Source organism: Ornithodoros turicata, chromosome 4, assembly GCF_037126465.1.
Source record: "Ornithodoros turicata isolate Travis chromosome 4, ASM3712646v1, whole genome shotgun sequence".
Lineage (NCBI taxonomy): Eukaryota > Metazoa > Arthropoda > Arachnida > Ixodida > Argasidae > Ornithodoros > Ornithodoros turicata.
In genome coordinates this window covers 55,590,848-55,616,193 of record NC_088204.1, presented here as the reverse complement: position 1 = coordinate 55,616,193, position 25,346 = coordinate 55,590,848, and the positions used below count along the sequence as shown (strand labels likewise).

The window sequence follows — 25,346 nt, the reverse complement described above, 5'->3', positions numbered from 1 at the left end:
AATTCGGAACGATGCGCAGCTACCCAGGGCCGACGAGCCGCAAACACTGCGAAACACGTGTCCTCTGGTGCTGCCGCATCGTTCCATGAGTATCTGTTTCTCTGCGTGCAGCCATAGAAGCCATGTTAACCTGTAAGTTTGAATTTCAAACACGTCTAGTATGATTTATTTGTTTCTTTAATGGCTTTTTTTTCTGCATTACAATTCACTGGCTTGCACTGTGGCATTGGGGAGTGCTCAGTCACCCTCCCAGGTGTATATCGCTCGCTGAGTGACCCCTGGTTTGCCAATTCGGAACGATGCGCAGCTACCCAGGGCCGACGAGCCGCAAACACTGCGAAACACGTGTCCTCTGGTGCTGCCGCATCGTTCCATGAGTATCTGTTTCTCTGCGTGCAGCCATAGAAGCCATGTTAACCTGTAAGTTTGAATTTCAAACACGTCTAGTATGATTTATTTGTTTCTTTAATGGCTTTTTTTTTCTGCATTACAATTCACTGGCTTGCACTGTGGCATTGGGGAGTGCTCAGTCACCCTCCCAGGTGTATATCGCTCGCTGAGTGACCCCTGGTTTGCCAATTCGGAACGATGCGCAGCTACCCAGGGCCGACGAGCCGCAAACACGGCGAAACACGTGTCCTCTGGTGCTGCCGTATCGTTCCATGAGTATCTGTTTCTCTGCGTGCAGCCATAGAAGCCATGTTAACCTGTAAGTTTGAATTTCAAACACGTCTAGTATGATTTATTTGTTTCTTTAATGGCTTTTTTTTCTGCATTACAATTCACTGGCTTGCACTGTGGCATTGGGGAGTGCTCAGTCACCCTCCCAGGTGTATATCGCTCGCTGAGTGACCCCTGGTTTGCCAATTCCGAACGATGCGCAGCTACCCAGGGCCGACGAGCCGCAAACACGGCGAAACACGTGTCCTCTGGTGCTGCCGCATCGTTCCATGAGTATCTGTTTCTCTGCGTGCAGCCATAGAAGCCATGTTAACGTGTAAGTTTGAATTTCAAACACGTCTAGTATGATTTATTTGTTTCTTTAATGGCTTTTTTTTTCTGCATTACAATTCACTGGCTTGCACTGTGGCATTGGGGAGTGCTCAGTCACCCTCCCAGGTGTATATCGCTCGCTGGGTGACCCCTGGTTTGCCAATTCGGAACGATGCGCAGCTACCCAGGGCCGACGAGCCACAAACACGGCGAAACACGTGTCCTCTGGTGCTGCCGCATCGTTCCATGAGTATCTGTTTCTCTGCGTGCAGCCATAGAAGCCATGTTAACCTGTAAGTTTGAATTTCAAACACGTCTAGTATGATTTATTTGTTTCTTTAATGGCTTTTTTTTCTGCATTACAATTCACTGGCTTGCACTGTGGCATTTGGGAGTGCTCAGTCACCCTCCCAGGTGTATATCGCTCGCTGAGTGACCCCTGGTTTGCCAATTCGGAACGATGCGCAGCTACCCAGGGCCGACGAGCCGCAAACACTGCGAAACACGTGTCCTCTGGTGCTGCCGCATCGTTCCATGAGTATCTGTTTCTCTGCGTGCAGCCATAGAAGCCATGTTAACCTGTAAGTTTGAATTTCAAACACGTCTAGTATGATTTATTTGTTTCTTTAATGGCTTTTTTTTCTGCATTACAATTCACTGGCTTGCACTGTGGCATTGGGGAGTGCTCAGTCACCCTTCCAGGTGTATATCGCTCGCTGAGTGACCCCTGGTTTGCCAATTCGGAACGATGCGCAGCTACCCAGGGCCGACGAGCCGCAAACACGGCGAAACACGTGTCCTCTGGTGCTGCCGCATCGTTCCATGAGTATCTGTTTCTCTGCGTGCAGCCATAGAAGCCATGTTAACCTGTAAGCTTGAATTTCAATCACGTCTAGTATGATTTATTTGTTTCTTTAATGGCTTTTTTTCCCCATAAATGGGAGACAGAAGACAAAAGTAGGGGAAGTAACAAATAAAGGGTTTATTAAAACTTAAAAATCATGAAAGTTAGGGAGAATGTCTACGTTACGGCGGAAGCTCCGCCTTCTTCGGGACAAAAGAGCTAAATGTGGCCACGAGGCTGATAAGGGGCTTGAGAATGACGCGATCGGTTGGGGGAAATTCCCGCCACGTGGCGGTTGTCAATTGGGGAAATTCCAGAGCGTTTCTGTGTCAGGTCCAGGAGTGGGGTCATCGTCCTTGTGGGTCAGTGGGGACCTTGATCTGGCTGAAAGGAGAAAAGGCAACAGGGTCTTATCTAGGTTGTTAGACTTCTTATTGTTGACAGCATGCCAGGGTCCTCGTTAATGGCCGATCGGAATTTGTAAATTAGGTAAGATTCCCGTTGTTCCCGGGAGCGGTCGGAGGTAAAGTTCGACTGGAGAATAAAAACTGAGGCTTCGTTGATTGAATGTTCTGGTTGTTTGAAATGGCGTGAGACTGGGAGATTAGGTTTCTTGGTAACATCCGATCGGTGATTGTTGAATCTAATTCGGAAAGAAGTTTTTGTCTGACCCACGTATTGGGCCCGGCATGTGTTGCATTGGATTAGATAGATAACGTTGCATGAGTTACAGTCTACGTCTGCGTTGATCTTGACGGTAAAGTTGGAATTTGTACTTCTGACCGTTTGTGCGGTCTGCATTAACTTGCAAATCTGGCATCTCCTGCCATTACATGGATGACAGCCCGCCGGAGGGCTAGTGGGTTCGCCCACTTTAGAGCGGACCAAGCTATCTTGTAAGTTACGTGTTCGTTACGCTGTTACGCTTCCCCCAACCGATAGCGTCATTCTCAAGCCCCTTATCAGCCTCGTGGCCACATTTAGCTCTTTTGTCCCGAAGAAGGCGGAGCTTCCGCCGTAACGTAGACATTCTCCCTAACTTTCATGATTTTTTAGTTTTAATAAACCCTTTTTTTGTTACTTCCCCTACTTTTGTCTTCTGTCTCCCATTTATTTCAACTATAATTACGTAGCCGTCCGATCCAACTCCAACTTTTCAAGATATATATATATATATATATATATATATAGAACAAATAGGTTAATATATCAGACGGCTACGAAGTTGAATAAAAGTGAAATAATAATACTTGGACTACAGATTACAGGAACGTTAACAAAAACTAATTTATTTAATGGGCAATTTAACACATAGATTAAAAAAAGAATGGTCGACGTTTCGACAGTGGCACTGTCTTCGTCAGGACAAAAGAGGTCCAAAGGTTGCATATTGCTTAAATAGGTTTCCTGGGTGACGTCACAATCGGTGCAAGTATGCCACCTGGCAGTTGTCTGAGTCATATTCTGGAACATTCCGCAAGGTCAAGTCCGGGTGGTGATGTCATCTTTCTTGGGGAGCCAGCTCAGGGTGAGCTGTACTGAGGCCATAGCTGAAAAAAAAGGAAAATAAAAGGAAAAAAATGGGAAAGTATATCCTATCTAGACGACCAGATTCCTTACTGTTGAAAGTACACCGGGAAGATCCCGGGTAGCTGCGCATCGTTCGGAATTGGCAAACCAGGGGTCGCTCAGCGAGCTATATAGACCTGGGAGGGTGACTGAGCACTCCTCAATGTCACAGTGCGAGCCAGTGTACTATAATGAGGGGGAAAAGCCCTTTCAAAAAGCCCTTTCAATTTCAAACACGTCTAGTGTCATCTACTTGTTTCTTTAATGGCTTTTCCCCCTCATTATAGTAGACTGGCTCGCACTGTGGCATTGAGGAGTGCTCAGTCACCCTCCCAGGTCTACATAGCTCGCTGAGCGACCCCTGGTTTGCCAATTCCGAACGATGCGCTGCTACCCAGAGCTGACGAGCCGCAAACACGGCGAAACACGTGTCCTCTGGTGCTGTCGCATCGTTCCATGAGTATCTGTTTCTCTGCGTGCAGCCATAGAAGCCATTTTAATCTGTAATTTTGAATTTCAAACACGTCTAGTGTCATCTACTTGTTTCTTTAATGGCTTTTCCCCCTCATTATATATATATATATATATATGATAATATATGACTATGTATCTAAATTGCCACAAAAAGGCGTTCGCCACTATCTCTCTTTGAATCAGAAGCGATAACTCTATTATTGAAGCAGAGCGCTGATCCTGATGCTGATGAAGAAACAAAATAATAGGGATAGATTCAATTCGTCACATGACAAATTCGGCAACTCACAACCCCCCCCCCCCCCCTGTCGCAATAACTGTCGGCCGAATCATCGGTTAACGTAGCGCACAATGAGTTATACGGCAGAGCGTTCTCTGCGGTATGTCGGTATATGTCGGTATGCGGTAAGTTACAGTCTAAGGGAAAAGGGACAAAATATTACCCTTTTGGGAACCAAATGCGTGTTGGCATTGATGAGTAAAGTACAGGGTTAAGGCGATCAAACTGAGGAGCTCCCCACTTTCTTCTCTATGTCCCCCTTAGAGTCCATGCCATCAAGTCTAAGTCTTCGAAATTTTTGGAACCATATCGAAAGCCAGGTTGCTTTATGAGCTATGCTTGTCTTACAGTGTGGATAAAGAGTACGACTACTACGAGCAGCTATTCAACTCTACCAACGGGTGAGCATTTGTTTTTGTGGCCCTTTCATTGCAGAAGAACTCAAACTAGTGTCGGCGCAGATTTCTATTTCCGGGAGGCAGTGTGTCCGTTGAGCAATCTGGCTACAGCAAGGCAGCCCGCATCCTTCTCCGCTTGGCGATCCAAGTAGGTGTCATGCCTTAACTCGCCACTCAACAGCACGTTGTAGAAGTGTTGCAGGAAAGAACAAAACAGGCTGTGGTTTAAACAAGCTTTCTCGTGGTACACTTTGTGAAATGCCGTGAACATATAATTCAGTATGCGTAGAAGCCATGTTAATTCCATTAAGCAGTCTGACAGGAGTATAACAGAAACCATATGTACAAAAATGTTCAACTGAATTGCTCCAATGCTCAACTCAGTTCATGGAATATCTAGAAAGGCAAGGACGGGGGGGGACAAATAATGGGGGTTCATTATTACAGTTCGTCATAGCAGCTTCACGTATCATTCCCGACGTGCCATTACAGGTGGAACAGTATTTCAACAAATCCGACAAATGAGGGGTTTTGAACGTGCTGGTTAATATTAAAACTAAGAAGTCCGCTGGGCCGGATGGTCTCCCGATTGAATTTTTGAGACTATACTCGTTGCGGATTTTAGGGTTTTTGATTGAGCTCTTTAACATGTCGATAACTACAGAAGAGATACCTGAGTACTGGCGCGTAGAACGTGACGTTCCACTTTGTAAGGGGCGATGCACTGTTAGTTGATACCTATCGTGCTGTGTCTGCTACCAATACTTGTTGCAAATTGTTAGGACATGCTGTTGCCCGCTACATTCAAACCCATTTAAATGACTTGGGTACATCTCTATTCACCAACGTGGTTTTAGAGAATCCATGTCCACTGTGACTCTGATGGCTTCTGTTGTACACGATTTATGTCACGTCCTAGCCAGGACCGGAGGTCAGACTGATGTTTTTTTTTTCTGCCTTTTTTTTTTTGTAAGGCCTTCGGCAGGGTTCAACATTCAAAGTTACTACAGAAGTTGGTAAACAACGGCCTTCCATACTGGGTTGTTAGTGGGATTCAATCATATTTACATGATCGAGGCACTTCGTTGAAGTTAAAAATAGTCACTCATCGGTCCATATGTTGCTTCTGGCGTACCGTAGGGCACTATTTAGCGGCCTCTTTTATTTTTAATATATACTAATGACTTAGTATAATGCCACATGGTATATCTTTTGTACTCCTTGCAGATGATTGTATTATTTATAAAGAAATATTGTCAACAACTCATCATATCCTATTGCAGAGGCCTATTCTTGCAATTAAACAATGGTGTTTCCAGTGTGGAATGGAAATCAATAAGGATAAAACTGTTCTTTTACGGGTAACTAGGAAGATACCATCTAGTAGATTTTCCTATTTTCTTGATGTCCGCGCGATATCCAAAGTATATAAGTATAAATATTTAGAGCTTACCCTTACCAGTGATCTCAGTTGGTCAACTCACATTAGGGATGTTTGTTCTTCAGCATTGCGAAGCGTTAGGAGAAAACTATAAGATGTTCTAGCAAGTACTAAGTGTTAGCTTACAATGCCTGCATAAGGTCAAAATTGGAATATTCTGGAATTGTTTGGGATCCTTCTTTAAGGAAGGATATCGCTCAACTCGAGCATGTTCATAGGAATGCAGTAAGATTAATTTTCGGGAACTATCGAAGGAGCGACTCACCATCTCTATTGATCGGCAGAGTAACATCTCAACCTTGCAGACCCGTAGACCCGTAACCCTTTTCCCTCTGGTGTGGCGTGTCAATGCAACCACCTTTCTTCGCAGCTTTGCGCTCAAACTACGAGCCGTGAAAAAAGAGGCGGAGCCAACGCATCATTTCCACGGATTTTCGGCGAATTTATTTCGGCAACTGCGATTGCATTACGAGTGGGTTATGTGCTATACTGAGTAAAATGACCACGGGGAACCCATTTCCGCAAAGAAAACGTTAGGTTGCATCGGGAAATTTCGGAGTTCAATTCAAGAAACTAACTTTCCATCAATTCAAATGAAATAAAAATGTTAACAATATGTGGCAAAAGTTATTGGCAGAAAAAATCCCTTGACCGCATGTCTCTCCGGGGCCTACGTTTTTTACTATGAATTTCTATCATGGTTGGTGGACCACCCTGTATACACGTTTACAATTTGATCGTGCACTCCCAGCCGAGTACAGCTGTTTCGTCCTACTTGGGCCTCGTCAGCCCGGCGCAGGGAACTTACACGATCTTGGGTCGGCACTAACAGTGCGTCTCGGCGAGACGTCAATGTTCCACAGTGACGGCGCCACCTGTGGAGGCCGCAGACACACTGTTAGTGCCGACCCAAGATCGTGTCACTTCCCTGCGCCGGGCTGACGAGTCCCAAGTAGGACGAAACAGCTGTACTCGGCTGGCAGTGCACGATCAAATTGTAAACATATGCTCAACGTGCAGCCATAGAGCTTTAGCTATTCTTCCCTTGTATATGTACTTGCTGGCTTGCACTGCGGCCTCCACAGGTGGCGCCGTCACCGTGGAACATTGACGTCTCGCCGAGACGCGCTGTTAGTGCTGACCCAAGATCGTGTCACTTCCCTGCGCCGGCTGACGAGTCCTAAGTAGGACGAAACAGTTGTACTCGGCTGGGAGTGCACGATCAAATTGTAAACATATGTTCAACGTGCAGCCATAGAGCGTTAACTATTTTTCCCTTGTATATATATATATATATATATATTCTTTTTTTTAATTGTCTGACTACTTGTCGCAGGTAACTGTTTTGTGAATTCCGTTGTGGGTGCTACGTTTCGTGTTAGCACAATCCAATGAATGCGTAGTAAGAAACATGCTAAATATTGCGCAGTCACAGAGACGTGTAGCTGAGGCACATGGTTTCGAGCCCATGAGTTCCCTCTTGGAAGAACGTGACCAGTGGCAAAAGAAAGGGAACGTGAAAGGTAAAAAACTAGACTGGAAGTAGCGCCGGAATGTGATAGAATATCCAACCGTCATATATGACCACCATGGAGGAAATATGCCGAAATATGTCATCACATTGTAGATTTATGTTGTTAAGCTTGGTAAGGTATGGAGAAGTGTCAGGATGTAAAATCAGCATTCTGTGTTTTATCTCATCTCAAATATCCAGCTGTTGGAAGGCTATTTCTTTTGAGTAATAAACACATGCAGCACATGGTCCACCTTCAAATACAATATTGGTACAACACTTTCAAGCGCAACAGAGGTAACATGGGGCGGCTAAGTACTGACAGGCGATTTTAGCTAACCGTGTCCCCAACAGTACGTTAGAGTGGTATCCTAGAAATATGCATTGTGCATGAATATTCGGGTCCAAATGTGCATCGAACAACCAATTCGACAAGCAAGGAATGTTCCAATTCGTCATTCGTTCAATTGGATAGAACCATGCAAGGCCAAAAGGGGAAGAGCTGTCTCTCGGCATTCATTGCATCGACGAGTTGAGATTCGGCAGTTTTGGAAGATATGTGTGACAGCATGTTCTAGCACAAACCTAACTTGGGAAGCTGTTGAAGTCCAGCACGACATTTTGGGGTGCGGCGGTTGATAAAGGCAACACGGTGTCGAGTTGCAAAACATTTAGTAGGCTATCACTTACAGTAATTGATTTCCATTTTACATTTTTTGCCATCAAAAGGGGCTGTATAATTTCCTGTTAGAAACCCTCCTCGCTCAGAAAACTCCAAAAAACGCCTCGTGACTTCCGGAATCAATAAGTAAATGTTTCACAGGCGTTAAACGTGTAGGTGAACAAAATAAAAGTTATTAACCCCCACTGTTAAACTCATGTCACACTCACATGCGTGTGATACAGGAGGATAATTGAGGTTCATGCTAGCAAATCGCAGGACTGGTCAGGTCATGTGTGTCGGTTCTGGAAACTTCTGTACGTCTTACGGATTGTGTTCTGGTGATGCATTTGTGGCGTGCTTTTCGTACCAGGCCAACCACGCAGGCTCGCATTATCCCGTCTGGGGGACCTGTCTTGGGCTGGAGGAACTGATGTACCTGCAAGCGAACCAGTCGATCATGAAACTCTGTAAAGGTCACGACATTGCCACAACGCTGAACTTCACACAAGGTAACTGCAGCATGGTTTGTAAATGGGTCGTGTTTGATGAACGCCATTTGGTTTAAAGATTTCCGGCACAGCGGTCTTTTCCAAGAGCTTCCTCGGGCTCTGGAGCGCGCGCTGACCAAGGAGAACATCACGTACAACATGCACCAGTGGTGCATTACGCCGGAGGTAAGCAGACATTGCTGGCTTTCGTTCACCAAGCGTGCATCGCAACGAGTTTTTCCAACCCAAGCCAATGGCAACGAAGTGCAAGAATCCCCATGTGCATGGGTATGCTGTAGCATAGACAAACGTTTGCTGCATTTTATTAGAAAACCCTCTGTATCGCCATCCTGTGAAGCAACACGAGCGCGGGGGTGGGGGGTGATATAGGTGGAGAACGCAGTCATCCTGCTCTGAAGTGGCGGCTCGGTGCACCCAGGGGAGGGGGAAGAGGGGAGGGTGAAAGAGGAAAGGGAGAGATGATGGCGGCACAGGAGAGAGAGGGGTGTGCTAACCCTCTTGCTCTGGGATTAGGGTAGTCCAAGAGGACTACCCACCACAGAAAACACGCGAGCATCCCTCAGTAGCCTTCCTTGGGATGCTCCCGGTACAGCTTGGGACAAAAGTTTATGGATCACCGGGGTGTCGCATTTCTCTAATGGAGCGGCAACCTAGCAGCAAAAAGGAGTGGACATACATACTGAGAGATGGATAGAATAGCTCGCCACCCGTTTCCTATTCGATCGCTTCGTGATATCTAGCAGGGAAGCGCTCCGATGAAGAAATACGCAGGTGCCGTGTTCCGTAAACTTTTGTCCCAAGCTGTACCATAGTAACCGCAAGGACTATTGCCGAAGTTACCCCATCAACACGAGCGCCTCTGGGCAGGTGCTTGGCGTGACGAATTGAGCTGCAGGCCCTACAGGATGCCAGTAGTATATAGTCAGCTCAACTTGCCCACAACTCACACAGTGGCCTGGACGCCATTAATGAGCAATTAGAGCAATTTGGGACCCCCCACAGTAATTAGGATCATTCAGGGAGTCATTACACTAATTGGGGAGCATCTAAGACGTGTCCAGACCACTGTGTGAGTTGTGGGCTAGTTGAGCTGATAAAAATAAAAAATAGGTAGAAAATAAAATAAAAAGATAGAGATAGAGTGCAGAGAAGAAGTTTAGTTGAAGATCAACGACGCCATCTTGAAGAAAGCGGTCCGGAACGGTCGCTGACCATCGCTGGGTAACGGAGCACAGAGGCAGGCTGCAAAGCATCACAGCTGTGACCACAAGTTCCGGACATTCTGTGACGTCATCACAGCATGTGTGGGCAGGATAGAACAGCTCTGGACATGCGACGAGAAGAACACTCGTAATACAGAGGCTGGGAAAGCAAGAGTATGCTAACCATCAATAGCAATCAACAAAAAGAATTAGTTACATAACAAATCATCCCACCACAACAGGAGCGCAGAACGATGCGACTGCTCCATCCGACAGCCAGGCAGAGAACTGACTGGTAATGGTTTTTTCTCCTGTATAAAGTCCTGCAGCTGCACCCCCTAGCGGTTACTTTCTCAACTAATCTCACGACAAAATTATGAAGAATCACGCCTGCGCTACTCTCATTCCCAAGGCAGAAGAAGATAGAAAATGGCGGGGATGCCCGGACAACAGCAACCAGCGCCCGATGTGCACGGGCATGAAAATCGCAAACAAAGCGGGGACAAAGTTGGCGAAAGCATTAGTTACACAACAAGTCAGCTCACTACAACAGGAGCACAGACGGATGCAACTGCTCCATCTGACAGCCTGACACAAACTGAGCGAGCGCAGGGACTGCGGAGCGACCGAGGACACGTCTACACTCCGCGAGATCCAGCGAGGAAGTGACTGGGGCGCCGCGGCCGCTACGCATGCGCGTGCTCTTAGCGCCCTCTGCGGCGACCACCTGCGAGAGGCTAAGAGAAAAGAGCATTCCTGCGCCCTCCTCTTGCGTTGCTCATTGGTCGTGACGTCATCCCATTGTCCCAAGGCTACACCGACTTTTTTTCACACGGACGGTCGACACAACTGGACAAGGTCAATCTGCAATGAAGCCATGCCGTGACGTCATCATGCACCTGCGTGGCTCAAGGACGCGTACGCTCTAGACAAGGGACCTATTATTTATTGAATCACTATCCCAAGACTATTTCCTTTATTCTTCTATAACGATTGCATAGGAAACTATTGCGAATGCCAAAGTCTTACTAAATGAGACTTGCAAAAGAACAACGTATCCTAACACGTAACTCCATCAATGGCTAATAAGAGGACTAGGCACTCAACAAATCAACAGTGAAAACAGTGAGTGAAAAGACACTCACCATCATCGTACACATACACTACATTCCCTCATGGCAAATCCGTTCATCACAAAATCCATCACAATCGTCACGCACAATTCACCAGTGACAAACCACACATCCACACCCCATCAGAAGCAGACAGAACCCCACCTAAGCTACGCTCTTCCACTGACGGCCAACACAATTGCTAGGAGCAGAATTAATGCATTCACACCCGCCAGTGCCCAAGAGAGACGTGAATCCTTGCGCCCCCTGCAGGCCATTCTCATTGGTCGTGACGTCATCCTATTGTCTCAGGGCTACACTGTTTTTTTCCACTAATACTCCTCTGGACAATGTCCACCTGAAACAATAGTGTCGCGGTATGACGTAATCATGCAGCTGCGTGGCTCAAGGACGCGTACGCTCTACACAGGGGACCTGTTATTTATTGAATCACTATGCCAAGATTATTTCCTTTATTCTACTATAATTATTGCATAGGGAACTATTGCAGAAAAACATCATACATGAGAGGAGATTGTAGGAATTAACCATTTCATTCCCAAAGGTCTTACTGTACAGGAAAAAACAAAATAATGGTTCAGCAATATATGTCCATCCCATCCGAGAGCCAGGCAGCTAACTGAATAATGACGCTTTGTTCCTCCTGAATAAAGCCATGCACTTGTCCCCCTTGCGGTTACTCTCTGAACTAAATGAATCACAACATTATTAAGTATAGCTCTACTCCCATTCAAAGCAGCACTATCTACATCGTCAAGAATGTTTCTTTTCAAAAAGAAAAAGCTACATGTAGAAGGAAAGCATGTCAGAACAGGTCTGGGCATGTCAGCGCATGTTTGTCAGACAACAAGGGTGAAAAAAGTGAAAAGAAACACTTGAACAAAGCAGAAAACCAACATCAAACTATTTCTAAGTACACGCACTCTTCTTATTCAAAAACAGTGCTCATCATAAATCCGTTCAGGACAATATGCACCATTTTTCTATTGCTGCACCTTTTCCAGTAACGGTCAATGCATTGCTACAGACTGTGTGACGTCATCACATCCTGTCTAAAGAATACAGCGGCAAAGACAAAGACTCCTATTATTTATTGAATCGCAAGAGTTCCTTTGTCCTACTCTTAATGATATTCATTCTTACATTAGAATTCAACAAAAAAGCACCGTGCATATTAACGATTTTCACCTCAAAGGCTCATCATGGTCATTAGAATCACATCACCAGTAAACTACCACTGCCCTTTTAAAATAATAAGAGAGACCACTCAACATCATCAGCAGGCTTATGTATGACCCTTTCTATGCTCATACATTCGTTGTCTGAGGCTACACCTGCGAGCAGAAAGGCGCGAAAGCCCCAGTCACTTCCTCGCTGGATCTCGCGGAGTGTAGACGTGTCTTCGGTCGCTCCGCAATCCCTGCGCTCGCTCAGTTTGTGTCAGGCTGTCAGATGGAGCAGTCGCATCCGTCTGCGCTCCTGTTGTGGTGAGCTGACTTGTTGTGTAACTAATGCTTTCGCCAACTTTGTCCCCGCTTTGTTTGCCATTTTCATGCCCGTGCACATCGGGCGCTGGTTGCTGTTGTCCGGGCATCCCCGCCATTTTCTATCTTCTTCTGCCTTGGGAATGAGAGTAGCGCAGGCGTGATTTTTAATAATTTTGTCGTGAGCTTAGTTGAGAAAGTAACCGCTAGGGGGTGCTGCTGCAGGACTTTATACAGGAGAAAAAAACCATTACGAATCAGTTCTCTGCCTGGCTGTCGGATGGAGCAGTCGCATCGTTCGGCGCTCCTGTTGTGGTGGGATGATTTGTTATGTAACTAATTCTTCTTGCTGATTGCTATTGATGGTTAGCATACTCTTGCTTTCCCAGCCTCTGCATTACGAGTGTTCTTCTCCTCGCATGTCCAGAGCTGTTCTATCCTGCCCAGACATGCTGTGATGACGTCACAGGATGTCCGGAGCTTGTGGTCACAGCTGTGATGCTTTGCAGCCTGCCTCTGTGCTCCGTTACCCAGCGATGGTCAGCGACCGTTCCGGACCGCTTTCTTCAAGATGGCGTCGTTGATCTTCAACTAAACTTCTTCTCTGCACTCTATCTCTATCTTTTTATTTTATTTTCTACCTATTTTTTATTTTTTATCAGCTCAACTAGCCCACAACTCACACAGTGGTCTGGACACGTCTTAAATGCTCCCCAATTAGTGTAATGACTCCCTGAATGATCCTAATTACTGTGGGGGGTCGCAAATTGCTCTAATTGCTCATTATTGGCGTCCAGGCCACAGTGTGAGTTGTGGGCAAGTTGAGCTGACTATATACTACTGATGCCGGCATTTAACGGTGTTTTACCTAACCAAAAAAAAGAAGAATGCATTAAAATATCTACTTGTCTGAACACTATGGGGTAAACGCTATTTCTGTCGAGGAGAATTTTGCCGTTACTTCATGGCACTTTTGTCGCTATAAAGTGAATTTTCCAAATCATTTTTCCCAACCTTACGTTTTTAAAACGCTCGTCATATTTACCTGGTTGCAACGTAAAATTCATTTTCTACTGGTTAGGTGATAGGAGAAAAAAAAAAAGAAGCAGAAGCGAAACCGGCGCTCAGTTCTCCTTCAAATAAATGCAAGTTGTGGGGAAAGAAAAACGGTTACACGCCATTCCTGTTTGCTTCTTGCTCTTCTTTCAGATAACTTGCGTTGGAAGCATGCTGCCGTTATCAGCTGCAGCTTGGGAAAGGGAAAGCGTAGGGCAGCTACGTGGCCTCCTTGCATCGATTCTTACGGAGATCTGAGTACGACCGACAATTTGTGTGCCTCAAAACGACGGTTTCGCAACTTTATTTCGGCCATTTCCGTTACAGTAGTGAATGTATTCTGCAGCGGGATGGGGTAAATCACTCATGCGGTTTCTCTTTCCGTACAAAAAAGAAGAAAAGGCAAAAGAAAGGAGAAAAATAAACGCCAGACTGACTCCGCAAATTTCGAAGTTCCAATCGGGAGAGTTCAATTTCTCGCGAAAGAAATTTGATAGAAGTGCTCAGAAGTTACGGCGAAATTTTCTTAACTTCTTCACTTAGCTTCTGTTGTTAGGGTATGTGTTCCTGTGCAGCACTTGACATAAATAATTGCGCTTTAAAATTAGGACTTCACCATATAACAGGTTCAAGGTATATGATTAAAAATAATGATAGCGTTATCACCCCTTATGTGAGAAGAGAGCAGGATGCCCTCTGTAACCATGAGCATAAATGCACCGAAGTGTCCGAAATGGCAGACTGCTCTCATTTTGAGAGTCACACCGACGTCACTGGTAACGATAGTTGGCTAGGAACGTACTGATCAGTATTGGTATTACCCACAGTGTTGAAAGGGGGTAGCTCACATCTGGTCGGGTTGTATATTGAGGCATAAAGCATTTTCCTCTTCTTCTTCATATGTCTATTCGTTCGTTTTGAGTTAGCAGTCTTGAGTCTTGTTGCTGTCTGTCCTCGGGTCTTTGGCTGCTGGTGATTTACTGTGTGAGCGTATTAAGTTCTGTTTTGAGAAGAGCCACTAACGCGTTAATTTTATCAGACAATGGACAAAATTCATTTCTGACGTGGTACCGCAATATGACACACAAAAAAGAAAGGATCCTCAGGTGAGGGTCGCTGAAAAGTCATCGGGCCGACAAGGGAGAACGGGACCTAGAGTCGTAAACCTTTATTACAATTCCACATATTCACGTTTGACGTTCAACGCACTTGGCACGTAGTTCCTGAAGCTGCTTTAGCCCTTGAAAAAAGAAACCCGACGTTTGCTCTGCGAAATATGCTTCGGCTGTTCCTACGTCTTTGTCCGGTCAAAAGGTCATGTGGGGCAAGATCCGACGAATACGGGGGATGTTCAATGCATTGAAATCGCAAGTGCTTCAGAACCTGCACTGCCTTGCCTGATTTGCGAACAGGGTGCATTGTCCTGCAAAAGGACGCCTTTCCATAGCTTCCCGCATCGTGTTCCTTTTAAAGGAAGCCTCCTTTAACCGGCGGAGCAAGTGACACTAGTATTCTACATTAACTGTTTCACCCTGATGGAGATAGTCAGTCATCAAAACACCTTCCTAGTCCCAGTAAACCATGGCCATGCCCTTTCCCGCGGATCGTTGAGTCAAGAATTTCTTTGGCCTCGTAGAACCCGAGTGCCGCCATTCAATGGATTGTTGTTTTGTCTCAGTGTCATGGCAACCATGTTTCATCAATGGTAACAAGTCGCTGAAGAATGAACTAGAAGTCTCAAAATTCTGCAAAATCAAATTGGAGGCATGCCTATGGCGTTGTCGGTATTCAACGGTATTCAACATTTTAGTACCCACTTGACTGACGACTTCCGCATGCCTAACTTTTCATGAATTACAAACAAAAATGCGTTCCCTGGATATGCTTAATGTCTCCAAAATTGTTTTAGCCGGGATTCCCCGATATAAAAAAACTGAGGTGATGGACACAATCAACAATTTCGGGTGTTAGCACCGTTAGAAGTCTCCTTGATTTTTTGACGTCTTAGGTGTCAAAATCCCCAGGATGAAAGTTTGCACACCAATTCTCCACGGTTGAGTATGATGGAAACTTAATGTTTGTATGATGCGCTAATAGATTTCGCTTGGAGCTTTCTTTCTATTTTTCTGTTTCCGTTTTCTTCTGGTGATAGCACGTGGAGAAATGAATGCTTCGCGCAGGAGAGGAAGGAATAAGAGGCGGCGGCCCTAAGAGCATTTGACAGGAGAGAAAAGCGTGGGAAAGTGACGTATGAAGAGGAGGTGCGTTTTATGTTTCTTGAAGCCCTTTTGAGGGTCACGTTACCAAAGAAAGTAAATGAGGAGGCTTTGTAGACAACACTGTGGGGCCCCCCTGGCACGATAGGATGAGACCTAACAGACTTGTGCACGTTACTCGAAAACCGTAATTGATTACCGTTGCTGCTACTCAGGTGAGAGAAGTATTTTTTACCATTACAAATGACTCGGCTAAAATTGTAATCAAATAACAACTACAAAATAACGCGTTACTTTGACCGTTACTTTCGACGATGAGTCATATGAATAATGAACTAGTAAATTACTTTTCTGATCCCCCTTACCATCTTGTTGCCCGGAAACATGTCCCAAACACAGTGTCCGTCTGCTCAACATAAACGCACTTGACATATTTCTTTACCACTTCTGAAGAGCACGTGTGTATCGGTCACTAGACTGCCTGAAGCGATCCCCTTTAGTATTGTACAGAGCCGTTTATGTCCCTAAGAGAAGGGACATCAGTTGTTGCGGCGAGCGATAATGAGGTGGAAAGGAGCCCACGAGGACAGAGCAAAGTGGCCGGAAATGCGAGGGCGAGCGTGGCCTTTTATTCGTTGCTTTCAGCCTTGGAGACGACTTCCTCTTCGTTGCTATGGAGAGGACGCTGGCCTCCCGAGTGTCGGTCCGCGTAGAAATGGCGAGGTCCATTCTTTCGCATGTCACGTGGGCCTACACGAAAGTGCCCGCAGCGGAAAAATGATAACTCGCCATGCCATGGGAGATTGCCAGTGTCGAGGATAAGAAGAGACAAAAATAGCTTGAAGTACCAAATACAACGCATCTGAATTTTGGGTCTGTTTTCGTCACTTGATTAATAACAACTTAAACTTTACCGTGAGCCCAGCATATGAACTTTCGAAAATGCTTCGAGTTTTAAAGAGTACTGGAAAATATGAGAGAAAAATTACAGGAAAATATATATTAAGAATGTTCAGATACTTGAAGGAACAAATGAGGAGTGTGCAAGCGAGCTGGTGGGCATTTGATGAAGGCAACATTTCCTTCAGTTTGAGGAAGACACAGGCACAACACGTACGAGACTCTCGTACGTGTTGTGTCCCTCTTCTGTACCTTCCTCAAACTCAGGGAAATGTTACCTCCATCAGTTAGATACGCAGATACGCAGCTTATTTTGCTGCTTGGAAGATCAGTGGTGACGTCACGCGTTTGACTCCCATTCAGCTTTCAATAGTTCAGTTTTCGATGGAATGGGCTGCTCCACTCATTCCTTCCTGAATGGATTCGAGATACAAACCTACAATTCCTCTTCTTCGTCTCGCTTTCTCGTTTCGCCATCAGTGTTAAGCGCACCCGAAGGGCCCTTCTGTCCATGCTTCCTGAATGGACGGGAGGGTCCCTACACGTGCGCTTAACCCTAAGGGCGGAGCGAGAATCCGTCTACGATGACGAGATCCCGTTCGTATATCGTGGGCCGGACCGCGAACTTTTCAGCACGCCCTCGTATGCCACACTGGCAGCTTTCAATTACCATTAAAACCCATGACCGTTGCACATGTGCGTAGCGCCACCAAGTGTGTACCGTGTCAACATTTCAGAGAACGTGGGATCAAATGCTGTTTTACAAGTTTGCTCGTTAAAGACTTCATGGCGCTGTGCGCGCGTTCAAGGTAATGTGACTGGGTTCCTGCATTCCCAATCCAGTGGCTTTAGTTCAATGGTCATTGCTTTCAATGATCATTGAACATCGCCCGTGTGGCCAGTGTGTGACGAAAATGCGCACGCGTCCCATTTTCAACAAATCAGGATCGAGAACAGTGTCATTCGGAACAATGATTATGAGTTTCGTTTCTTAGTGCTTTATTAACTTCTTTCGTCTCACCAGTGTGAGCGAAATTGATTTCTCAAGTGCTCTCGGAACACCACACGCAGCAAGCAGTATCTCGTGCCATTATAGTATTACATATTTGAGATGCTACACGCAGTTTTGCTGATAATTAACGTTTTCCGTACAAAGGTACATAACGCGAACCGCCACAAAGCCAAAGTTTTTTTTTTTTCACAGAATTTCACCAAGTATGGAATCGATGACTTCTACGATGTACTCTCCACAAGTCGAGATGCCGACGGCTTGACCTTCATCTCCACCGTGCAAGGTACTAGCTGAAATGGCCTTTAGCAAAAAAAAAAAAAATAATAATAATGGATACATCTTTGCAGCAAAGCACTATCCTATCTACGCGACACAGTGGCACCCAGAGAAGGCAGCATTCGAATGGGTGGACAACGCTAAGCACCAACATTTGCCGCACAGCGAGAACGCCGTGAAGGTCATGCAGTACGTGGCTGACTACTTCGTGCACGAGGGTGAGGATTCTACTGAGACTATCCTTTATTCATTGTGTTACTTGTGAAGATCCTTACAGGGATTGTCCAGCACAGATCGGACAATGCCAAAGCTATTCCGACTTTTTATTCACGAGCAGCAGATACACACCAGTGAATGGATGTGTTCAAATGATGATTGCTCTATAATTCAACTGTCTCGTACTTTCGCGAAAACATCTAATTAAAACGTTAATTAACAAAGTGTAGGTAATCAGTCGTCCACTCGCTACATGCTCTATCCCCAGTGAGACAACGCTATGGGCAATGAATCAAACCAGCTAGCCTTCAACAAACCAACATCATCAGTGCGGCGCAGCATGCTCCCAGATACCTTTACGCCAGAAAATTCCAAATCAAACTCAAACTCAAACATGCTCTTTCCCATAGCATGTCCGCCTGACCGCGTAACAAGACCGCAAAAATGGCATCAGTGCTGCTTGCACAGTTTTTTAAATCTGTAACTGTTCAAACGCATTTTGGCATCCATGTCCGAAGAAGTGATGGCGATGGCTGTATCGTCCACACACGTGCGGGTGCACGTCATGCTACCTATAGGTAACAAGGAGTGAACACTTTGAGCACTTTTTTAATAACGTCACGCACCTGGGGCCCGTTCTTCAGCTTGCCCTTATCCCATAACGCGCGTTGAATTAATCGCTTTGACACGTGATTCGGCAATAGTTCTTGCGCAAGTCTAGCGTACAAGATCGGAGCCACGATCTCGAACTTTCACATAGCGATCGTCACCGCTATATTCAAAGATCGCTCACTCCAAAGTCTTTTTGCTAGGCTCTCACAAGAGCTCGTGGGGAATCAGTGGCGAAGTGAGGCACCTACACGCATCACCAGCTCCCGTGGCTCAGTGGTTAGCGTGCTGGTCATGTCACGTCGTGAATGGGAGGGACCCGGGTTCGAATCCTGGTGCCGGCTGTGCTGTCTGTGGTTTTTCCTCGGTTTTCCTCAGACGCTTTCAGACATATGTCGGTACAGTAGCCTTAAAAGTCGACCCAGGGCGTCTGTCGTGACGTTGCCCACCTATATGAGGCCGATAGCGGCAGGCGCTTTCACCATCACCACCACCCACCTTATGTGCATCCTGGTGATAACGACAAGTTGAAGATCGACTGCCAAACATTTTCAATGACGATGCTTATCTGTTCTTCGCCTTTTGGGGCGACGTTACATTTATAGTGTTCCTATAAGGTGCCTCTGTTACTTTTTAAGTTATGCGCGTGCTCAGTAATCTGGTGGGGTCTGCCCGATGTGGTGTTTTCCACAGACTAAAAGAATGTTGCATACGGCCTGTGTGTTGCAGTGAACACAATTATTGGAAGGAGATCGGCTCATCGTAAATTTCGATATCCCTGCGAAATCGAACTTACCGACGTTTTCAGGTCAAATACGAATGGGTGGGCATACTGAAAATGACGTGCAAAGCCCGACAAGCGTAGCGCGGGTTTGTCCTCGCGATTCGCGTGCGTCGATGTCAACGCTGCCAAGTTTTGAGATAATTTTTAGCGGCCAATAATTTTTAGCCGATGATCCGGTATCAGACGGACTAGAAAAAAGCAAAAGAAAAACGCTCGGCGTTGTGACGCTGCCAGAAGTAAGTGGGAAGCAGTTTTCGCCAATGATGGCTGAGCAACTACGTAATTACAGGAACCGCACAGTGCGTGGAAGCAGAAAAATCTAATCCATGCAAATATACGGCGTGAAACCTCTAACTATGCCCAAAATATGATGACGAAAGGTAAAGGACACAAGCTAGCTGGTGTAACCTGTAAATAAAATTTCATTAGCTGGTTTGCGAGCCTCCTGTCTACTTCGTTCCTCAAGTTCAAGGTGATGCTTCCCACTTCATTATTATGATGCCGGTAACGTTCCTGCGGAAGTTGCTACGTAGCTTGGAACTACATCAGTACCGAAAGCGTCAAACAACAACGACAACGACGACAACAACACACACACACACACACATCCCCCCCCTCACACACACAAAGGAGAATCTGTACATTCCTTACTGAAAGTTGGAACCTACGTTCACACGTGCACACTCTGGTATTCCTCATTGGTCATTGCAGTGTACTGCCACAGCTATACTGAGGTTTTCAAAAGAACACGCGCGCACGCACATACATTTGAACACGGGCTGATTAAAAACTTCCTGTTCTGCCAGTTAAGAAAACCATGCACCGCGAAAATATGGATGTTATTCCAGTGGATTCGCTAGCTACCTAGCTCATGTACACTATATTCAGACAGCTGTACGTTGTACAGTTCATTGCCTTTGAGAATTGCAATACTTTGGGTCTCTTATTTTACTGAAGCACTCGCAAGAGGCAAGTATTTATGCAAATAAGGGGAAATTGCGATTAGCATAGCACGAAGTAGAATCGGCACTTCAAAAGGCATTTGGACACACAGATGCTTGCAGCATCTATTTTCTCTTTTTCTTTTTTTTCCTTCTCCCTCGCTACTTGTCGAGCGTTCTGTTTTGAGAAGTTCGTTCTGCGTGCAAGCAGTGGTGACCGAACGCACTGACTGCGTGCACCAAGCAGTCTATAAGAAGTGTCGAAGCTTCGGCATGTAATATCCAACGAAATGCCGCCGAAATATGACAAACTATTTAGCCGTCATATTATATCACGGTCAGGAAGAAATATGGAGAAATATGTAATTATATGCAACACGAAACATTGTAATTTGTATCGTCGTGATTGGCAAGGTGTGGAGGAGGGTAAGGATATCCGTTAGAACACATTCTAAAAATAGGCATTTTCCATTAATTCCCGGGTCTTAATAAAGGGGTTGAGAAACCACAAGCAACCCACTAAACGTACGGTTCTAATCCGTTTGACGGCTACGCTGCCGTACGGCCCCCGTACGTTTTAGTACAGCTCCCTGCAACCTTAACTTGAACGACGCTTCGCGTGGCGGAGCAGGAGGAGAGACACCCTAGTGTGATTCAGCTGAACAATTGGGAGAGCGCGTTTCGGGCCGTTCCACTCGCATGTAGGGGTGTTTGGTTGTTGCTCAAACGCCTCGAAGGCAGAAGGGGGTTGCTTTCTGAAGACGCTGTCAAGGGGATGAAACTCGCGAGTTCCTTTGCGGACTAAAGTGAGGCGCTGCGAGCCTTTCGCGTCATCAAACGTCATGAAACGTCAAAATTTTTACGTCGAAGCGCAAGTTCTCTACCGAGAGCATCCCATTGGCTCCTGCGGCCGCTCCACTGGTATGCGAGCGCTCATTGGTCGGTTTGAAATTATAACCTTTTCGTGGCGCGGGAAAGCGGGCACCGCCGTGTCTGGGGTGCCGGAGCAGTTCGCCGTAAAGTTTCGAAATATGGTGCAGCAGGGACGCACGCAAAGCATCTTTGCCGGTACCGCTTTGGATGGCTTTTAGTGCCCGTCGATACCGACTCTGCAAAACTCGAATCATCTTGGATACTTCTGCAAGTAAATTCAGTGATAGATAAGTGGAAGGCGCAGGTCTGCTTCGCTTGCTTGGCGCGACAATGATTCAAGAAGGATCAATACTGTGTTTTTCCACTCGATGGCAGGTAAGTCAGTTCCTATTCCATTCTGCCGCTTAGCGTAGCATAGCATAGCACCGTACCTGTGGCATATACTCAGCATTTCGGCCGGTAGAATTTTTAGTTTTCACGTTTTCTGATTCCTGTTCTGGTCTTTCTTGCTCAGGTATCAACTAGGTACTGCTCAACTCATATCTGCTTCAGAAAAGCATCGGCATGGACGCAATAGAATGGATATGCCACACTGAGTGGTTGGAACATCATCTTTTGGCTTAGCAGCTGCACAGGTTCCTTTGTGACGGGTCAGCCTTGACATGTGACACTATACAAGCAGCAAAGGGATATGGACATGTTTCCTGTCATGCTGGATTTGTGATTGTGTGTGCCTTGGCAGTGAATTTACTGATCTACTGTGAAGTCTTCCACTTGAGACATCAGCTAACAGTGAATGTGAAGTTGCTTCGGCATATTACTCGAACTTCAGAAACAATGTTCATGACAAGTTCGTGTTTGGCGCAGATACAGAAGACTGCATATGTGTGATTTGGAAATACCAATCCCGAAAAATAAAGCACCTTGTGCAACAGAAAGAGCGAACGCTTCCGCCTTTTATTTATTTCACTGGATGCGAACGAAAACCCAGAACCGCCAAAGCGGGGAGAGAACAGAGGCGAAAGGGAAAGAGAACCCCTCGGCAGCGTCGCTTTACGTCACGCGTCACCCATAGAGACAAAATAAAACAAAGCAAAAAACTACTCTACCGAGGCCCAACGATTGGCCCGACGTCTGAGGTCACGTGAGTTTTTCCCGACAATAGAAATATACTACACGTTCATTCCCCTGACGCTGTTATCGGGATGGCGATTGTTTGTGTTGCTTGTGTGAGATGTACGCTGGGTGATATCGGTAATATCGGCGATATTCGAGGCATGGCCGCCGTTGACAGATAAGAATGATTATGTGCACCCGAATGGATTAACAATGATGCTGTATCAACTCGAGACGAAATAAATCAAGTAGAAATTATGTCAGCCGTACCAGGTGCGAGCACTGATCTCCGCATTATGACATAGGGCACCGAAACGGCAATTGAAACAGGACAACTTGTGCATTTTCATGTCGCTACACCTGCGAGTGCTCTTGACAGGCAGTACATTCTTGCGTAAAGAGGATCCGCATAGATATAACCTGTAGTCTGCGTAAACTGCTATAACGCTTAACTTACGACTTCAGATAGAAAAGTAACACATACAGCTCCAAAGGACTTGAAGCCCTTTACCCGGCGCCGGCTGAATGCCCCAAACTGCTGATCAGCATCTCAAGGCATGGGTTAATTAGTCCCGGGGCAGTCCGAATATGTGCAAGGATGTATTGAGCATCAAGAACACTTGCAAATGTAGCGACATGAAAAGGAAAGGCACAAGTTGTCCTGTTTCAATTGCCACCTACTACGGCTGACTTCATTTCATTCTTTTCTGACTCAAATATATGTGTGATGCCCTTCTATCCTCGCTTCACCTTATTATCATCAGCAATGGTGAAAAGCATCGCCACTCAAGGAGATGAAACTTCACAATCACAAAATAAAGTTGTTTTATCCTCGTTTATTTCGTCTCGAGTTGATACAGCATCGTTGCTGACCCATTCGGATGCACACAAGCATTCTTAGATGTCAACGCGGCCATGCCTCGAATATCGCCGAGATTACCGATATCATCGAGCATATATCGCACATAAGCAACACAAACAATCGCAATCCCGATAACAGCGTCTTCGGAAAGCAACGCCCGCCTGCCTTCGAGGCGTTTGAGCAATAACGGACACCCCTACACGCGAGTGGAACAGTCAGAAACGCGCTCTCCCAATAGTTCAGCTGAATCCCACTAGGGTGTCTCTCCTCCTCCTCCGCCACGCGAAGCGGCGTTCAAGTTAAGGTTGCGGGGAGCTGTACATTATAGTCCATGGATCAAAGTGCAAAGTCGCACAGTCCTCATTTGAACGGTTGTTTACCTGGTGGGTTTGTTAAAACTGCGACAACAGGTGGCGCCGAACAGCGCGGGCTGACAGACGGAAAGTGACGTTTTACCTGTGCACGCTTGCCCGAAGTACCCGAATATCCCCATAGCCAAGGCTGTTCTGTGGTGGCAGGCTCCTTTTACAACCGCTTCTGTCGTCATGGAAAACAACTTTCTCCGCGGTAAGACATCGCTCCAGAAACGGGCGAGGAGGTGAAGAGATGAGCGCGACGGAGGAGTGCAATAGCTTCGTAACGCATGACGATGGTGTACATGTTTTGCAGATATAGACCAATGTTTACACCGTTATTTCTTCGCAAGTTTGCAAATGGTTTCACAACCCCTTTAGCCGTGGCCTTTTGAAGCAAAGGAATTCACCGTGTTATGTTATCATAGACGGAGTATAGAATGACATCCGTACTCAGTGTGTCATAGTCTACGAGATCGTAGAACTGCAGAAGAGCTATGTAATTCCGCGTGACGTGGTACAAGCTTGTTGGTGTCCTTTGCAACTGCTTGCAGACGACAGCGGCTACGTTAACAGCAGAGCTGTGAGGTCCTACGACGGAATGCATACTGAACTGGCGTTTCTTCCTTTTCCAGCACGGAAGAACAATCATGCCTTCGAGTCCAAAGAGGTGGAAGCCAAGACCCTCATCTACAACTATCCCGTCACTTACATGGGAGAAAACTCGTCCAGTGTTCAGGAATACATATTTCATTGACGATGTCTAAACTCAAATAAATAACTTTCATCTTTGAAGAATTCTACTCGACGCGCTGTGCTGATTTCACAAAAACAAAATACTGAAATTAAATTAACACGTATTAAGGACAACATGATGCATACGCAATCAGGTGGTTGTTGGTTGAACGTGTATAATTAAAGACCAGTATAGTAAAGCGCACAGTAAAGCCCATTGAGGGTAACAACAGACAATAGGGGAAAGGAAAAGCCACATGCATGCTACTAACTGATGCTACTGACCGATGGGCCTGGGAACCCGGTCGAGGCCTGCATGAGAGAGAGAAAAAAAAGGAAACCGTCTTCGGTTGCCTACGTGAACGTAGGTTAGAGCGGCGAATCCGGGGAAATTCTGAATTGACGACCAGTCGTGAGTGGACTCAAGGGAGAGCGCTCTTGTGCTGGATCGGGGGGCTCCTCCTCCCACATGCCCTGATCCGAGATGCACTGACAGAAGATATTGTGGTCCTGCACGCGGTCGGGGCCGGATTGCCCGTTGTCGCTGCAAGGTTCAAGCCTGTAAGTAATTGAAATTTGCTGCGCGTTCACCCGATACAGACCGTCCCACCGGTCAGCGTGTAAGGCAGCAAAGCCTTTCTCTGCGTCAAGTCGATGGGTTCGCCTTATAGAACCACGTCTTCTACGTGGTGATTGACCTGGCGTCAACCTTTCTAATGGTGGAGTAGCTGTTCCAGTATTGCGACCTCAAGACACTCTCGTCCCAAACGAATAGCAGCAGAGATTCTATCGCGGAGATCATCTGCATACTCCGCTAAGGAACGAGTAGCGGGAACGAGTAGTAACGAGTAAGTTCAAATAAGCCGGTGTAAATCCTCTTGACCTGTTCTTGG

The 25,346-nt window shown here is 46.1% G+C and overlaps 1 protein-coding gene across 1 annotated transcript in view; it reads left to right on the top strand.

The window, feature by feature from the left end:
- The window catches only part of LOC135391589 (gamma-glutamyl hydrolase-like), a 33,279-nt gene extending 8,758 nt beyond the window's left edge, over positions 1–24,521 (top strand). The window contains exons 3-9 of the mRNA XM_064621891.1: positions 4,511–4,561; positions 4,622–4,706; positions 8,547–8,685; positions 8,744–8,850; positions 17,881–17,971; positions 18,036–18,182; positions 24,354–24,521. Of these exons, the coding sequence (XP_064477961.1) occupies positions 4,511–4,561; positions 4,622–4,706; positions 8,547–8,685; positions 8,744–8,850; positions 17,881–17,971; positions 18,036–18,182; positions 24,354–24,475 (742 nt within the window). The 3' untranslated portion in view covers positions 24,476–24,521. The remainder of the gene's footprint in view (positions 1–4,510; positions 4,562–4,621; positions 4,707–8,546; positions 8,686–8,743; positions 8,851–17,880; positions 17,972–18,035; positions 18,183–24,353) is intronic.
- Positions 24,522–25,346: the final 825 nt, after the last annotated feature.